The 16,266-nt window shown below is 36.0% G+C and overlaps 1 protein-coding gene across 1 annotated transcript in view; it reads left to right on the top strand.

Annotated features, from left to right (window-relative positions):
- The window catches only part of MACO1 (macoilin 1), a 56,374-nt gene that overhangs the window by 14,562 nt on the left and 25,546 nt on the right, over positions 1-16,266 (top strand). Inside the window, exons 2-6 of the mRNA XM_059082518.2 lie at positions 312-453; positions 1,993-2,119; positions 6,453-6,576; positions 8,115-8,293; positions 9,537-10,038. Coding sequence (XP_058938501.1) covers positions 312-453; positions 1,993-2,119; positions 6,453-6,576; positions 8,115-8,293; positions 9,537-10,038 — 1,074 coding nt within the window. The remainder of the gene's footprint in view (positions 1-311; positions 454-1,992; positions 2,120-6,452; positions 6,577-8,114; positions 8,294-9,536; positions 10,039-16,266) is intronic.

The raw sequence follows: 16,266 nt of genomic DNA, 5'->3' as shown, positions 1-16,266 counted from the left end.
GAGAGTGTTGTGGTATTTTGAAGTCAGATACTTAGCACATTTTAAAATAGTGGTGAGATTTAAATGGGCCTTTTCCATCTTAAATGGAATTAAGCATTTTGGGTCATCATCTTATTTTGATAGTTGTGGGTCTCAGAATGAACACCAGAGCTTTTAAAATTTAGGTGGGCCATGGCAGCATCTCTTTTTGTCCTTTATCTCCATTGTTTTCATAGTATAGGAAGGTATTTTTTGTCTCTTTTTAAATAAAGCAGTGAATTTTCTTTTTCTAGCTCTTCACAAATGACCTTGAATTCTTTTATATTTTGCAGTACATTTTTATACCTGAAATTCCTGGTAGTGTGGGCACTTGTCCTCCTGGCAGATTTTGTCCTGGAATTCAGATTTGAATACCTGTGGCCATTTTGGCTTTTCATCAGAAGCGTCTATGATTCCTTCAGATACCAGGGACTGGTAAGTTTATTAATATATATATTTTTCAAGTGTAAAAGATTTATTTACCCTTCTAAGAAAGTCTTCAATAACTGATAGAGAAACTGTTTAAAGTAGATTTTATTAGCAATACTTAGGTGACTGTATTGAGTAACAGGGTCTATGGACTGAAACTAGCCTTTAAGGCTATTTTGTCTAAACCCACTGATCAAATCATTTTACTCCCTCCTTTACCATTCCAGTGAAAAGAAGGGGAGGGAGGGAGGATTTCAGGAGGAAGACAGAGTAGTAGATAAAGCAGTAATTGCCCAGTTCTACTCTGAAGTACCTCTGGAGCCCCTATCACTGGCTTTGTGACTGGGTTTGAATTAGAGCAGTGGTTCTCAGACTTTTTTGGGCTCCAGATCCTTTATACTCCTAACAACTATTGAGGACGTGAAAAAGCTTTTATTTATGTAGGTTACATCTATCTATTTTTACTATATTAGAAATTAAAACTGGAAAAAATTTTAATACTTATTTAATTTAAATAAAAATATAAATTTTTGTTTAAAATAAAAATTGAATACTTAATTCACTTAAAAATAGCAATAATAAACCCATTACATGTTAATACACATTACATTTTAAAATGAAAAATAACTGTGTTTTCCAAAACAAAAAAAATGAGAAGATTGACTACATTTTTGAAAATCTCTCTGTCTGGCTTAATAGAAGACAGCTGGCTTTTCATATCTGCTTGTGAACTCAGGTGATTACAATATCACTTATCCTGTAACTTCTAGAAGACACCACCATACTCCTGAGTAAATGAGCATGAAAGAGGCAGATAATGCCTTAGTATTATTATGAAATTATTTAACCTAGAAAACTCCCTGAAAGGATCTCAGAGATCCCCAGGGATCCCCAGATCATGTTTTGAGAACTGCTGGATTAGAGCAAGGGCATAGGCCTGGGCTTGCTCCCTTGGTTGACCTGTAGTTCTGTTGTGTTCCAGAGCCACATCTTAAACCTGTACCTCTTCTACCCAGGCCTGGTGCTTTGGTCAGAGCAAATCCATGCCTTGAAAAGATGGTTTCGAGCTCATGTCCTGTTAGTAATAGATAATGATGTGTCCAGAGGAAGCTGCATTGTTAAAATTATGAACATCAGTGTAATTCTTGCCACAGTTGTCTTGCATCTGTGCTTCAACAGCCTATCCTTTAAGAATGAGTCTCTTTAGTAATATTTTGTGAGGAGGGAGGAGCCTTTTCTATGTTAAAATTCTGTTTCTTTTAGGTAACCCACCTGTGGAGTCCAAGTAAACTCACTGTGAATCAACCTCAATTTGTTCTGGTCCAGTTCTTCATGATTTGAGGCCATAAATAGGATTACTCTTTAATGATAAATTAATGACTACTTTTTATATGGGTGATTTTAAATATTTAAAATTTCCTGTTGTAACTTGTTCTGTAGTTATTGCAGAGCAGTTTCAGAGATTTTGTCCAACGTGCTTTTAATAATCTCTGTTTGAAATTAACATGTTCTAAGATATGTTTTTTATTTTGTTTTTCCCTTTAGGCCTTCTCAGTATTTTTTGTTTGTGTAGCATTCACGTCAAATATAATATGTCTGCTGTTCATCCCCATACAATGGCTTTTTTTTGCTGCTAGTACATATGTGTGGGTTCAGTACGTATGGCACACAGGTAAGTTTTAATGGTTTCTTAGATGGCTAGAAATCTTAGATTCAAACATTTTTAATGTGGTGATTTCCTTGAATAAATTATTTAGAGTTGAGCTTAATGTGAACATTTTTTAAAATTCTTCCATTTTTTTAACATATTTATTGGAGTTTAATTGCTTTACAATGTTGTGTTAGTTTCTGCTGCATAACAAAGTGAATCAGCTATATGTATACATATGTCCCCATGTCCCCTCCCTCTTGCATCTCCCTCCTACCCTCCTGATCCCACCCCTCTAGGTAGTCACAAAGCACCAAGCTGATCTCCCTGTGCTGTGCTGCCGCGTCCCACTTGCTATCTATTTTACATTTGGTAGTGTATAAATGTGGACATTTTAAAGATCCCTTTTCATAATAGACCTTTAAAATTGTATTTTTTAATTATTGAATCAAAACTTTAAGCCTGTATGATTTGATATTTTGATTGTAGACATTCCAGTTACCAACTCTCATTATGAAGATATCCATTTTTTTAAAAAGTAGAAGCAGTTTTTATTTAGGTGGATTTGAAGACAGCCATGTGCCAAATAGGAAAAATGTTCCTTCAGCTTCAGTATTGAAAGGAATGTCAGAAGTCATCTAGTTGAACCCTTATTTGGCATAAGAGTCCCCACAGCATCCCTGGCACATGATGGTTTAATCTCTGATTGAAAATCTAGTGACAAGGAACTTACTACTATTGTTTTGGGGCAACTGGAATAGAAAATTCTTCCTCCTACTGAGCCAGAATTTTCCTCCTTACACATTTGACCGAGCATGTCTTGACTGTCTTGGGACTCACTGATCACTTAGAGGATATAAAGGGCTTGCCCCAGAAAAACACATGGGAATATACAGAAAATTTTTTTTTTAATTTTAAAGGGCTTACAGACCATCCCTCTAGTACAAACATTGGACCCCTGCATTAGAGCCACACTGAATGAGTGTAATCTTCCATCCATGTTAACATTTCTTTAGAGCCTTAAAGACACTGTCATATCCTCTCATCTTCTTTTCTGTAGACAAAGCATCTCCGATTTCATCAGCTTTTCCTTATATGTTATTTTAAGCACTTGCACCATTCTGATCTCCCTAGTTCTTAGTGGCTCTCTAAACCAAAATGTACTATTTCAGGTATGTTCTGACTTGAGTGGAGCTACGTAGCCACCTCCCTTCTTCTTAGAGCTATTCTTTTGCTATTACAAACTAAGATGAGCTGAGATGTTTTGATAGCTCCAGTCCACTATGAAGCCTGCACATGGGACGCATGGGGATGTGATGATTGGCTCTCAGATTGTCACATTTCTGTGCAAAGCTGCGTGAAACTTGATTCCTAGGCCCAGCTGCAACCTGTAGAATTTTGACCGCTGTTGGAGCACCAACTAATAAAAGCTCTCCGGAGCAACATTCATTCTCTTCTCTAAATGCTAAAAGGATGATGTTGTCCCATGTTAGAAGACACGGTTCAGCTCTGTTATTTAAAGTATACACTTGGAGCACTGTTTTCTCCATCTTTAGCACTCTCTCATATCTGACTGAATTTATAAGCTAGCATGCTGGTTCCTTAGTCTGCTTTCCTCTAGTTAAAGTGATTTTCCTATGTACCAGTTTGTAGTTGTATTTCCTTGTCCCTCAGTTTCGAGTGAGTTGCCATTTATACTTGTCATTCTCTCTAGGTCTCAGCTTCTTCTCTGTCATGTGAGGCTAGGGTGATCTAGACAGTGTTTAAGGGAGCCTTCGAGCTCAGATAATCTCTGACTCTGATGAACTATAATGATTCCCTAAATTACTTTAATAATGTCTTAATAGTTGAGAAAAAACTACTCATATAACTGTTAATAGAACCTATTGGAGTTCAGTGGGTGACCCACAGGGCAGCAATGAAGCTAATGTTATAAATGATATTGGCCTCTCTTTAGCTCTAGGCTCAGAAATGCATGTTGGAATACCTAAGTTATGAAGTATGTTTTAATTTGGAATGATTGGTGAACAAACAAAACTAACTTTGTGTTCTTATTAGGCCCAATAAATGTGAGTACAGTTTTTATAGCTTGGGATTAATTTCTCTTTCAGTTGTTAAAATTTTAAATTTTTCTTAAGAATATTAGTAATGATTGATGAAATTATATATTGCCACAAAAGAATGAAAATATTATATTATTAATTTTTTTCCTTGCTATTAAGAGGGAGAAAACAGGATATAAGACTGTATGTACGGGACTACCCTGGAGGTCCAGTGGATAAGACTCCACGCTTCCACTGCAGAGGACACGGGTTTGATCCCTGGTTGGGGAACTAAGAGCCCATGTGCTGCACAGCATGGCCTAAATACATACATATATACATAACATACGTAACAGAAGTTAAAAGAGTACCTAAAAAAAAACTGTATATACGACATGACTATTATACTAGTTCAAAAATATTTTCAACGTGGTTTGATTTTATTTATTTTATAGGTGTAGAAATATGGGTAGTTTATCCAATTTTTTCTAGTTTTTCTGTAATGTGCTTATTTTGTTTATGATAACTTTAGAATTTAATATAGGGAGTACAGAATATAAATTTTTTTAAATGCATTTTGAAATGAAATTGAAAATGCATTATCCTAAGGGTTGCTGTTTGTCTTCCTACATTGTGAAAATACCCTTTTTCCAGTGCATTAAATCTGTAAGAATGGTTGAGACCATTAGCTGCCTTCACAGAGCTTCAAGTGTCTTCTTACCTTATGGACTAGGTCTTTGGGGATTTAGGTTCTTAGAAGCAGATTCATTATTATCTCTGTGATTTGGACCCAATTTGTATAAACTCTGGGCCTCATTTTACTCTTCCATAAAATGAAAGTTGGACTAAGTGATCATCTTTCTAGTACCAAGATGCTATAATTTTTCTTGTGTTTCATCCCAAAGAGTCTTAGAAAAAAGCCATTTAGTTCTTCAGGTCACTGAGTTTTTCCTCCAGTTCTGTCTTCTGTAACTTGCTAGCTTTATATGGTCTCAAAGGAGATCTTTCCAGAGTTAGTGGATCTCATGCCTTTGTGGTCTATCTTCATGAAATATCCCATTATTAGTCATGTCCTGACATAGATGGACATAGCCTACAGACTTTAATTCTAAAGCCCAGTGAAAATTATCTCATTATTTGAGTTTTATTTATTCTATTGCAAGTTGCTTTTTCCTACATTGAAAATTGTTTTTAATTACAAAAGGAATATGAGCTCGTAGTTAAGAAAAAACAATTTTTGAGTAATACTTAAATGTCAGAAACATTTCTTAGTGCTGTAACTCATTCTTACTTAAGAATTTGTGTTTTTTTACATATCATTTTATGGTAGTACAGATCTTCATCCTTTTGAAAAGCTGCATCATATTTCATTATATAGATTTATCATAATTAAACAGTTCCTGTTGATAGACATTTAAGTTAATTCTAAATCCTAATTTTTGCTATTGCAAATAATACATTGAATATTCTTATACATTTTTCCCAGGGCTCTTTTGTATTTCTGTATGGTAAATTCCTGGAATTGGAATTTCTGGGTCAAAGGTATAAGTATTTTTAATTATACTGCCAAATTGCCTTCTAAGAAAGTTGCCCCAATTTATATTATTGCTGAGTATGAGAAGGAAGCCTTTCACATATCTTCCCTATACTATTACCCATCTTTAAAATTTTTGCTTTATCTGATAGGTTAAAATAATAGAATCTCATTTAAAAATTTTTTATCTCCCTAGTCAGTAATGAAGTTGGCATCTTTTCACATGTTTTTTAGCCATCTATATTTTTTCTTTTATGACTTTCAAATTTTTTTCTTCAGTTGACTTTCTGTTGATTTGTAGGAGCTCTTTGTATGCTAGGGCTATGACTTCTTTGTTCTACATATATTGTAAATATTTTCTGCCAGAATGCTTGTTTTTATTTTTGTCTATGATTCCAGGCATCTTTTGTCATATAAAAGCTTTCAGTTTGGATCATATTGCTTTTTAATTAGTTTGAAAGTCTTTTTTAAAAAATTTATTTATTTGGTTGCACTGGGTCTTAGTTGCAGCAGGTGGGCTCTTTAGTTGTTGCTCACGGGCTCCTTAGTTGTGGCATGTGAACTCTTAGTTGCAGCATGCATGTGGGATCTAGTTCCCTGACCAGGGATCAAACGCAGGCCCCCTGCATTGGGAGCACAGAGTCTTAATCACTGTGCCACCAGGGAAGTCCTGAGTTTGAAAGTCTTAAAGTTACTGTAGTTGAACCAGTCTCCCAAACAACCCATCTGTTATATTAGTTAATGTTTCATTGATGCTTGTCTCTCTCCTGCTTTCCCACAGAAAGGGGAGTGTGTTTGCCCACAGTATCCCTCTGGATACTCTTTGTTTATATTGAAGCAGCAATTAGATTTAAAGATCTCAAAAATTTTCATGTAGACCTTTGTCGTCCATTTGCTGCTCACTGGTGAGTATTATGTGTATTCTTAATCTGTAATCCAATTCAGTGTTTTCAATGTAGAATGGTAATTTCAATTGTAAATTTTTTCTCAGAGATATTACATGAATCCAGAAGACAACCTAACATGGTGTGGTAAAGAATATGAGCCCTCTAGTCAGGCAGATGGGTGTTTGAATCCCAGCTCTGTCCCCTAACAGCTTTGTTGCCTTGGACATGTCACCTTCTCTAAGCCTGAGTTCTCTTACCTTTATGTTGGGAACCTGTCTTGTGGGGTGTCGTGGGAAAGATGAAATAAGGTGATATATGTAAAGTGTTTAACTTAATGCCAAGCACATAGGTGTCTGATACATGTTATCTATTTTTATTGTAATCAGATAATGATTCCAAAAAGTCTTAGTGAAATATATGGCTATTTCATGGAGCTTAAATGAACTTACAATTTCCTTTGCCTATTTACAAAAGTAAGAGGATATTATTAATAATTTTTAAGGAATATTATTTTTAACGTTAAGCCATGAAACATGTTTTAAAATGAGCTCGATTCTTTTTTATATCTATTGCAGAAATAGCCACGTAATGTATATTTCTTTTAAATACACCATTTTTTGCTAATATGTATGGCAGAAACCAAAACAAATAGTAATCAACAACAAAAAAATAGTTTCCAATATGTTTTAAGTCTTTTCACAAACAAGTGAATTAAATAAACCTGGTCAGTAAAACTTGTCACTTTAAATTTGTGGTATGATCACGTTTAGACTAATTATAATTGTTGTTTTCATGTTAATGAAGCTTAATATGAGTTTCAACAGTGTTTGCAGAGACTTTGAAATGATATTAGACAGACTGATGAGTTGAATGAAAATATTTCAACTTTTTATCCCAGATATTAGAGTTGTAAGTACAGGTGGTTTAATTCATTGGTGCAAACCAGTTGTTGGCACTGATAACATCAGATACTTAGTTAAATGATTCTTGAATTTATGTTTGATAGAGTGTTTATGTATGAACTAATTTTCCAGGAATAGCTGGTGACAGTACCCCTCAGGCAGCAAGATTAGTCACCTGAGTTTGACCCTGCCTTCTAGTATTAAAAACCAAATGATGTCCTTTTGATTTTTTAACACTTGTGTAATGTTTACTTATGACCACTCATAAAATCTCTACCCTGTTAGTTCTTAAAAGCATACAGATGCCTAAGTTCTAATCATGCATAAGGCAGTTCAATATTAATCAAAGACATTAGCCACTGTATCCAACGGTCCCTACGGTAACTCCTTGAGTTCATTTGAAGAATGCCAAAGTCTGATGGGCAGCCTCTTATGGTCCAGCAGTCCTGCTGTTCCCTGGGGGTTTGTTCTAGGTGCCAGCTGCCTCTGATTTCCACAGCACGCATTACACACTACGTGTGTTTACTGAATGCTCAACTGTCATCATCATCTAGAATTTATTTCTTAATTTCACTCATAGGTGTCCTCATGTGCTTGATGCACGTGTTGTTTGTTTTTAACTTACAATTACTGGTGGGATTGTCTTCTTTCTAGTATTGGGTACCCTGTGGTGACTTTGGGCTTTGGCTTCAAAAGTTATGTAAGCTACAAAATGCGGTTGAGGAAGCAAAAGGAAGTGCAAAAAGAGAACGAATTTTACATGCAGCTTCTTCAACAAGCCCTCCCCCCAGAGCAACAAATGCTACAAAAGCAAGAAAAAGAGGCCGAGGAAGGTAGGTCTTTACTCTAAAGCTATTGACTCAATAGGTTAGTCATTATTTTGTCTGTCAGTATTATTTATTTATTTATTTTCAGAAAAGTTGCTAGGGCTCTGGAAAATTACCAAAGCTTTTCCTGTTTTCTGGTGTGCCTCTTCAGGACTGTTGCTTTGTTTGGTCATGAAATACAGAATGTGCGTGATGTTTTCTACCTAGTGTCTGAAGGCCGTGTGCTTTTAAATACGTTTATTTTATTATTTTTATATATGTCTTTTATAGCTTATTTTCTATTTTAATATTTTATTTGTTATAAATATTTTAAAATATTTATTCTCAGTAACAAAATAGTGTATATAACTATGTGCATTTGTAATTGAAGCAAACCAAGAACCAAAGTATAAGCAAGATAGAGATGTAAACTTATAGAATTGTTTCATAAGTCAAAATTCTTCTGAATAGAGCAAAGGTGGCTAGGTCTCGCTTTAAATGGTTTGTATAATGCAACATCGATCCCAGATTGACCTTTTTCTAATACAACCTCTCATGAATATATAACCAATTCAGTAGATGAATTGATAGCAATACCAGTTTTCTTTGGTTTGAGAGGGTCATGTTTTTAGTTGATATATGACAAAATCTTATTCTCTGGTGTGATGCAAAATTATCTCTTCAAGTAGACTTTGACAAGTTGGAATATGTAGACCTGATACGGAAAATTCTTTGTAAGTGGCCTAGTAAATGATAATAGACTTCTTATTATTTTAATGATAGAGTCCCGACAAAGGATAGATGCCCTGTATCCTAACATCACACCTTTTTGTTTCATTTAATCCCTTTCTTTGCAGTAAAATTATTAAGTTTGTTTAATCTAAGCATCTTTTAAAATGTGACCTTTTAAGAGTATGATGTGCCTGTGTCCTGTCACCCCCGTGATAGACAAGTTTGATTTGACTGATAAGTGAAGTATGACTTAATTGTAAAATCCTCATATTATTTTCAAGGCCAAAACTTTAATGGCTTGGTGTTTATAAATGATGGCAATTTTCTAAATGTGCAGCTTCTCAAATTTACTTGGATTTGCTTCTTGAAGTTAGCATAATGTGGTGTGGTTATTGCTTCTGAATGAATTTGCAACTTAATATAGTGAGTTTCTAAGTATAGATGATGTAGTTTATCAAATCAATACATTGTGTTTTTTTACAACTAAATATTCCAGTGTGGGTTTTTTTTGCTTGTTGGTTTGTTTTTGGTATTGTAGCAGCCAAAGGATTACCTGATATGGATTCCTCAATCCTCATACACCACAACGGAGGTATCCCAGCCAATAAAAAACTCTCCACAACTTTGCCAGAGATAGAATACAGAGAAAAAGGGAAAGAAAAAGACAAAGATGCCAAAAAACACAACCTTGGAATAAATAACAACAATATTCTACAACCTGTAGACTCTAAAATACAAGAAATTGAGTATATGGAAAACCATATCAATAGTAAAAGATTAAATAATGATCTCGTGGGAAGTACAGAAAATCTCTTGAAAGAGGACTCATGCACTGCTTCCTCAAAAAACTACAAAAATGCCAGTGGAGTTGTGAACTCCTCACCTCGAAGTCACAGCGCCACAAATGGGAGCATTCCTTCCTCATCTAGTAAAAACGAGAAGAAGCAGAAATGCCCTAGCAAGAGCCCAAGTACACACAAGGACTTAATGGAAAACTGTATTCCTAATAACCAGCTAAGCAAACCAGATGCACTGGTAAGGTAAGTGTGTGTGCTGTGACCTTACCAACGCTTTCCATAAACTTGACTTAGGTCTTGAAAAACACACTTCCAAGTATGCCTGTAGGAATTGTTTGTGATCAGATACTGTGACAATTAACTTTGTGGTGTTTGACATTCAGTGTTTATTGCACATGGGTTTGTTGGTCACCTGTGCCGTTGTCCAGAAGCATTGACCTCCAGCTCTTTCCAGTGTTCTGAGTGAGTGGTGACAGTGATTACTTTCCACATTTGACAAATTTACATGTAACTTGATTCTTCTCATGGTTTTGAGAGGCATATCTTTAGTCCTTGACCTTTTCTGTTTGCATATCCAAAGTTCTTGTGGCATAGACACAAAAAGAAGAGTGTGTGTCCTGTTCATGCAAATCTTTGTCAGACAGATAGAAAAATGAGGGTGAGGGTGGAGGAGGTTGTCCTTTATCACTTTGGACTTGTTCTTGATTGTCCACTTAGAATATGAATTATCCCCCAAATAATTCTGGGAAAGTTAGGTTTGAAAAATAATCTCTTTCTAAAAATTCCATAGGTAAATACAGTTGATCCTTGAACAACGTGGGTTTGAACTGCATGGGACCACTTATATGTGTTTATTTTTCAATAGTAAATACTACAGCACTACACAGTCCTTGGTTGGTTGAATTTGCGGATGTGGAAGAACCGTGGATATGGAGGGCCAACTGTAAATTACACTGGGATTGACGCCCACGTTGTTCAAGGGTTAACTGCACAGTGTTAGACATGGATTTTAATCAGAAAGGTTCCTTTTCCCATCTTTAAGTTAAAGAGTAACGTTGTATTACCGTGACTGGCTCAGACTTAATTTTGCTGTATTTTATGTATTTTATAAAATATACATGTTCATTTTACTTCATATCTTTCCATTTGGAAACTGTATCTGAATTGGAGCTTTTTTATTTTTTTCTCCTTATTTTTTATTTTTTAAAATTGAAGTATAGTTGATTTACAGTGTTGTGTTACTTTTTGGTGTACAGCAAAGTGATTCAGTTATACATATATATCTATATTCTTTTTCATATTCTTATCCATTATGGTTTATTACAGGATATTGAATATAGTTCCCTGTGCTATACAGTAGGACCTTGTTGTTTATTTTATATATAGTAGTCTGTATCTGCTCATCCCGAACTCCTAATTTATTCCTCCCTACCCCCTGTCCCCTTTGGTAACCATAAGTTTGTTTTCTATGTCTGCGTGTCTCTTTCTGTTTTGTAAATAAGTTCATTTGTATCATATTTTCGATTCTGCATATAAGTGATACCATATGGTATTTGTCTTTCTCTGGCTTACTTTACTTAGTATAATCATCTCTAGGTCCATCCATGTTGCTGTAAATGTCATTATTTCAAGGAGCGTTTTAAAAATACATAACTCAAGAGGGCACTTGTAACTCCTTCCCTCCACTAAGTTATCCTTGTTCCTCTTCCTTTGGCTTGCTTCAGAGCAGACAATTTATGAGGGAAGGTTTCTAGTGTTATGAATTATATGAATTAGATTATTAATTTGTTTTAGTTTTCTTATTGGCAGCTAGATGAAGGGAAATATATGTGGGTTCTACTGCTGAAGTCGCTAGAGGTTTCAGAGCCCTCTGCCACTTCTGGAAGCATATCATGCTGTTGCTGATGCCAGGCTGGCATCCACATCTGTTTGTTTTGACATTCTGCCCCATCATACCCTGCAGAGAAAACACTCAGCAGGGAACTCTCTTCCATTTGCCCATGGAAGAAAGACCAATTAGTGGACCTTCTATGTCAAAGGGAATATCCCACAAATTTACTATATGCTATAAGTGAAATATCTGCCACCATCTTTTTAACATCCTTTCTCCTACACAGTTTTAATAATAGCAGTCAAGTCAAAACAGTTTTCCTCTGTAGGGTGTTGCAGAGAGAGAGCAGTCAAGGCTCAGTCTTGGGATACCACCTCATGTGGGCCCCACTTGTCATGTTGGTTGACTCTACTACCTGATCTGCCTTTAGTAAAGAATTTCAAGGTCTCAGGTGGCCCATTTTCCAGTTGTGGGTCCAGTGCTCCTTTGCCTGCTCCTGGGGTATATACCTCTTCCTGTGGTCACTAATGTGTCCTCTGATGTGCCTTGATCTGAAGGGCCTCAGAATATTACTCTGCTTTAGGCAATACCTGCTGTCAAATACCTAAATATAAAATGTTATATTTAAATAGTTTTATAAGCTTCCATAGGATTATTTTCAACTTTTAATATAGTATTATACAAAATAAAGAGATGATATAAATATCCAACAATAGGGGAGAAATTTAAATAATTATGGTCCATCTGTTCCATAGATTTTTAATACAGAAATTATAAAATCATATTTTTGAGCCATATTAAATAATATAGGGAAGTGCTTATGACATAATATTTCATGAAGAAAGTAGAAAGCAATCTTATGAAAAACATTTTGTTTTTCTAATATACACAGAGAAAGGATTTGAAGGGAAAGGAACCAAAATGATAACAATAGTTAATTGCTCCATGATAGTATGGGGGCTTTAAATTTTTCTTCTGTCTTTCATGCATTTTCAAGTTTTTCTATGATGAACAACAATGAAAGTTTATAAAAGGAAAAGTATATCTATCCTAGCGAATTATCACACCGTCCCTCGCCCTTCTTGGCTATCTCCTGTTTCTTCTTCCTTGACTTCATTTATGTTTTGATGAATATTAATAAGACTGTAACAGATCCAAACCTGACATGTTTGAGCTGTTAGCCGTAGAGTGGATTTGTTATCTTCAGATGGAAAGGGCTGGGCTCAGTGGTCTCTAAGTCTCCTTCTGGTGCAAACGTACATGGACTGACAGTATGTACATGAGTCCTTTGTTCCTGCAGGTACACCCAAGGCTATGTGTATAGGTCCAGGCTGGCTATCAGGATAAGACTGATCATCCCTTTTATAAAGCTTTTTTTAAAAATCATTTGAAAACCAGTACTGTATTATTAATAGTAAATTAATTGCAGCACATTCTACGTAGCTATGTCTGTCTCAGTATCATGGTTGAAAACTACTATATTTGAGAAACCAATTCATTGATTTTGGGGGGAATATTCATTAGTACACCACCTTCAAAGAATTCTTGGAGATCAGTGTGGCTGTTAAAATAAGGTTCAGTGGTCGTTCCCTGTGAAGGAGCAAGCAGTCCTTCAGGTCTTTTCACCATCTCTCCAAGCTCCAAGGATGTTCTCTAGTGTGCTGTACACCACAGGCTGGCAGACCACTGCACACAGGCTGAAGCTGGCCCACTGCCTGTTTCTGTAAAAAAAAAATGTTTTATTGGAACATAGCCACGCTCATTCATTTACATAGTGTCTGTGGCTGCTTTATTGTGGCAGAGTTGAGTAGCTGCGACAGAGACTTCTATGGCCTACAAAGCCAAAGATGTTTACTCCTAGCCTGTAACAGAAAAAGTATGCTGATATATGTGCCACATCTTCTTTATCCATTCATCTGTTGATGGACACTTAGATTGTTTCCATCTCCTGGCTATTGTAAATAGAGCTGCAATGAACATTTTGGTACATGACTCTTTGAATTATGGTTTTCTCAGGGTATATGCCCAGTAATGGGATTGCTGGGTCGTATGGTAGTTCTGTTTGTAGTTTTGGAATATTACTCAGCCATAAAAAGAAACGAAATTGAGTTATTTGTAGTGAGGTGGATGGACCTAGAGTCTGTCATACAGAGTGAAGTAAGTCAGAAAGAGAAAAACAAATACCGTATGCTAACACATATATATGGAATCTAAGAAAAAAAAAAAGGTCACGAAGAACCTAGGGGGAAGACGGGAATAAAGACGCAGACCTACTAGAGAATGGACTTGAAAATATGGGGAGGGGGAAGGGTAAGCTGTGACAAACTGAGAGAGTGGCATGGACACATATACAGTACCAAACGTAAAATAGATAGCTAGTGGGAAGCAGCTGCATAGCACAGGGAGGTCAGCTAGGTGGTTTGTGACCACCTAGAGGGGTGGGATAGGGAGGGTGGGAGGGAGGCAGATGCAAGAGGGAAGAGATATGGGAACGTATGTATATGTATAACTGATTCACTTTGTTATAAAGCAGAAACTAACACACCATTGTAAAGCAATTATACTCCAATAAAGATGTTTAAAAAAAAAAAAGTATGCTGATAGATCCAGTGAGGTGGGGGAAGGTGGGGAACTTAGCAGTAAGTGTTGCCTGTAGGCTCCTTCCCAGGGAAAGTTTGGGAACTTGCTAAAGCTACTCCAAAGTCCTCTTTTGGTTTGAGAAATATGTATCTTACAAAATGACCCAATTTCTGCCAGCTTAATTTCTGAATTCTTTTCCCAAGTTATTTAGAAACAGACTTATAATATTGGTAGCCAAAAGTATTTTTAATTCTGACGTGGAAAAAACTTCTAGACATAAACAAAAAAGCAATGAGGAAGATCAGTTATTTTAAGTAAGTGCTGGGTTAGAAAGGAGTCCTGTAAATTAGAGTGAGGTTTGCTCAATTTTTTTCTTCAGTGGTCAATTTTAAAATATTTTAAGTGTGAAAAAATTATAGAAAATTTAGGTGGAAAAGGAGGAAATATATGACACAAATCACTGTTAAATTTTTGCTGTATTTTCATCAACTAAATTTATATAGTTGTGGCCATAGTGTTTGTGTAGGTTTTTTAAAATTAATTTTTATTGGAGTATAGTTGCTTTACAGTGTTGTGTTAGTTTCTGCTGTACAGCAAAGTGAATCAGTTATATGTATACATATATCCCCTCTTTTAGATTGCCTTCCCATTTAGGTCATCACAGAGCACTGAGTAGAGTTCCCTGTGCTGTACGGTAGGTTCTCATTAGTTGTCTGTTTTATACATAGTAGTGTATATATGTCAATCCCAATCTCCCAATCCATCCCACCCCCTCCTTCCCCCATTGTTAACCATAAGTTTGTTTGCTATGTTTGTGTAGTTTTTGTGTCCTGCTTTTTTCACCTAAATTATATGGAAATCACTTTCCCAATTTAGCCTAACACTGGTTTTCACTTGATGTGGAATATTCCATGGCAGGTCTGTGTGATCATTTAGTGGTCACTCTAAGATCCGGCAGGTCAGGGTGCGACACCTGAGCTGCTTTCCTGTAGTTTCAGGGCCTGCAAGCAGAAGAGCCAACACTTTTGTTTGTACTTGGCACAAAGCTCCCTCTCAAATACAGCCCAAGACTGTGGGGTTTCTTTTTGGGGTTTGTTACTTGTTTCAATTTCCTGGTTAAGGGAGAGAATTTAAAACTGAGTACAAAATGTAAAGTGATCCATATTCTGTAGAAATGTGGAAGCAAAAGTCTCTTCTTGGTTTATTTCCATCCTGCCTTTTCTTTCTTTGTTTTTTTGTGTTCAAGACAGAAGATTAACCTTTCTTGTTTCTAGTGCTTAATAAGATATCAACTCTTTAACGTAGTTGAATAATGTTTGGTGTGAAGAGTCATGAAGGAAAAGTATCCACAGTTTGCCTAGTAGAGATGCATTTTACAAAACTGAGTAGAATTTAGAGTGATGGGTTTTTTTTGGTTTTTTTTTTGGAACTGCAAGAGTTCTAAGAGACAGACCAGCCTCCCCAACCCTGTCTTTTTAGCAGCAAAGTAACAAGCCCTACAAGAGTAAATGGCTAGTCCAAGTAACCCAGCTAGAGTGGTAGTTACCAGGACCAGAACCGAAATTTCTTGACTTCTGCCTTTGCTGTTATACCATGCTACTTTAAAAAAAAAGTTTTATCAACCTGCTTTATTTTTCTGTTTTTTAAAAAAATTTTGTTTTTGTGTTTTTGTTTTAAATGCACATACAGCTAAAGCTGACATAAGGATTTGCACCAGAGCTAAATTTTATGCTCTTATGGCTAAAATCTATAGAAGAAATGCTTGGAATTTCAGAATTCATTTAATTTTACATTTTTCTAGAGATATGCTCTTTTAAGTGTTTTAAAAATTCTTGCTCTTGCCAAAGACACACAGGTGTACTTACTTCTGAACAGAAGGGGGCCATCCACTCATACCCTTGAAAGCTTACAGTGTCTCTGAGAATTCATTTCTGGTTAGGGCTACGTGGGAGTTAGTCTGGTTCAGATAGCCTAGAGCCACCCAGCAGGAAATTTGCCCTTTAGGAATAAATCTGGGGTAGGCCTAGCTTGACAGCAGCAGACCTAAGAGCCTTGAATTG

Source organism: Kogia breviceps, chromosome 1 (genome assembly GCF_026419965.1).
Source record: "Kogia breviceps isolate mKogBre1 chromosome 1, mKogBre1 haplotype 1, whole genome shotgun sequence".
Classification (NCBI taxonomy): Eukaryota; Metazoa; Chordata; class Mammalia; order Artiodactyla; family Physeteridae; genus Kogia; species Kogia breviceps.
This window is presented reverse-complemented; position numbering and strand designations above follow the sequence as displayed.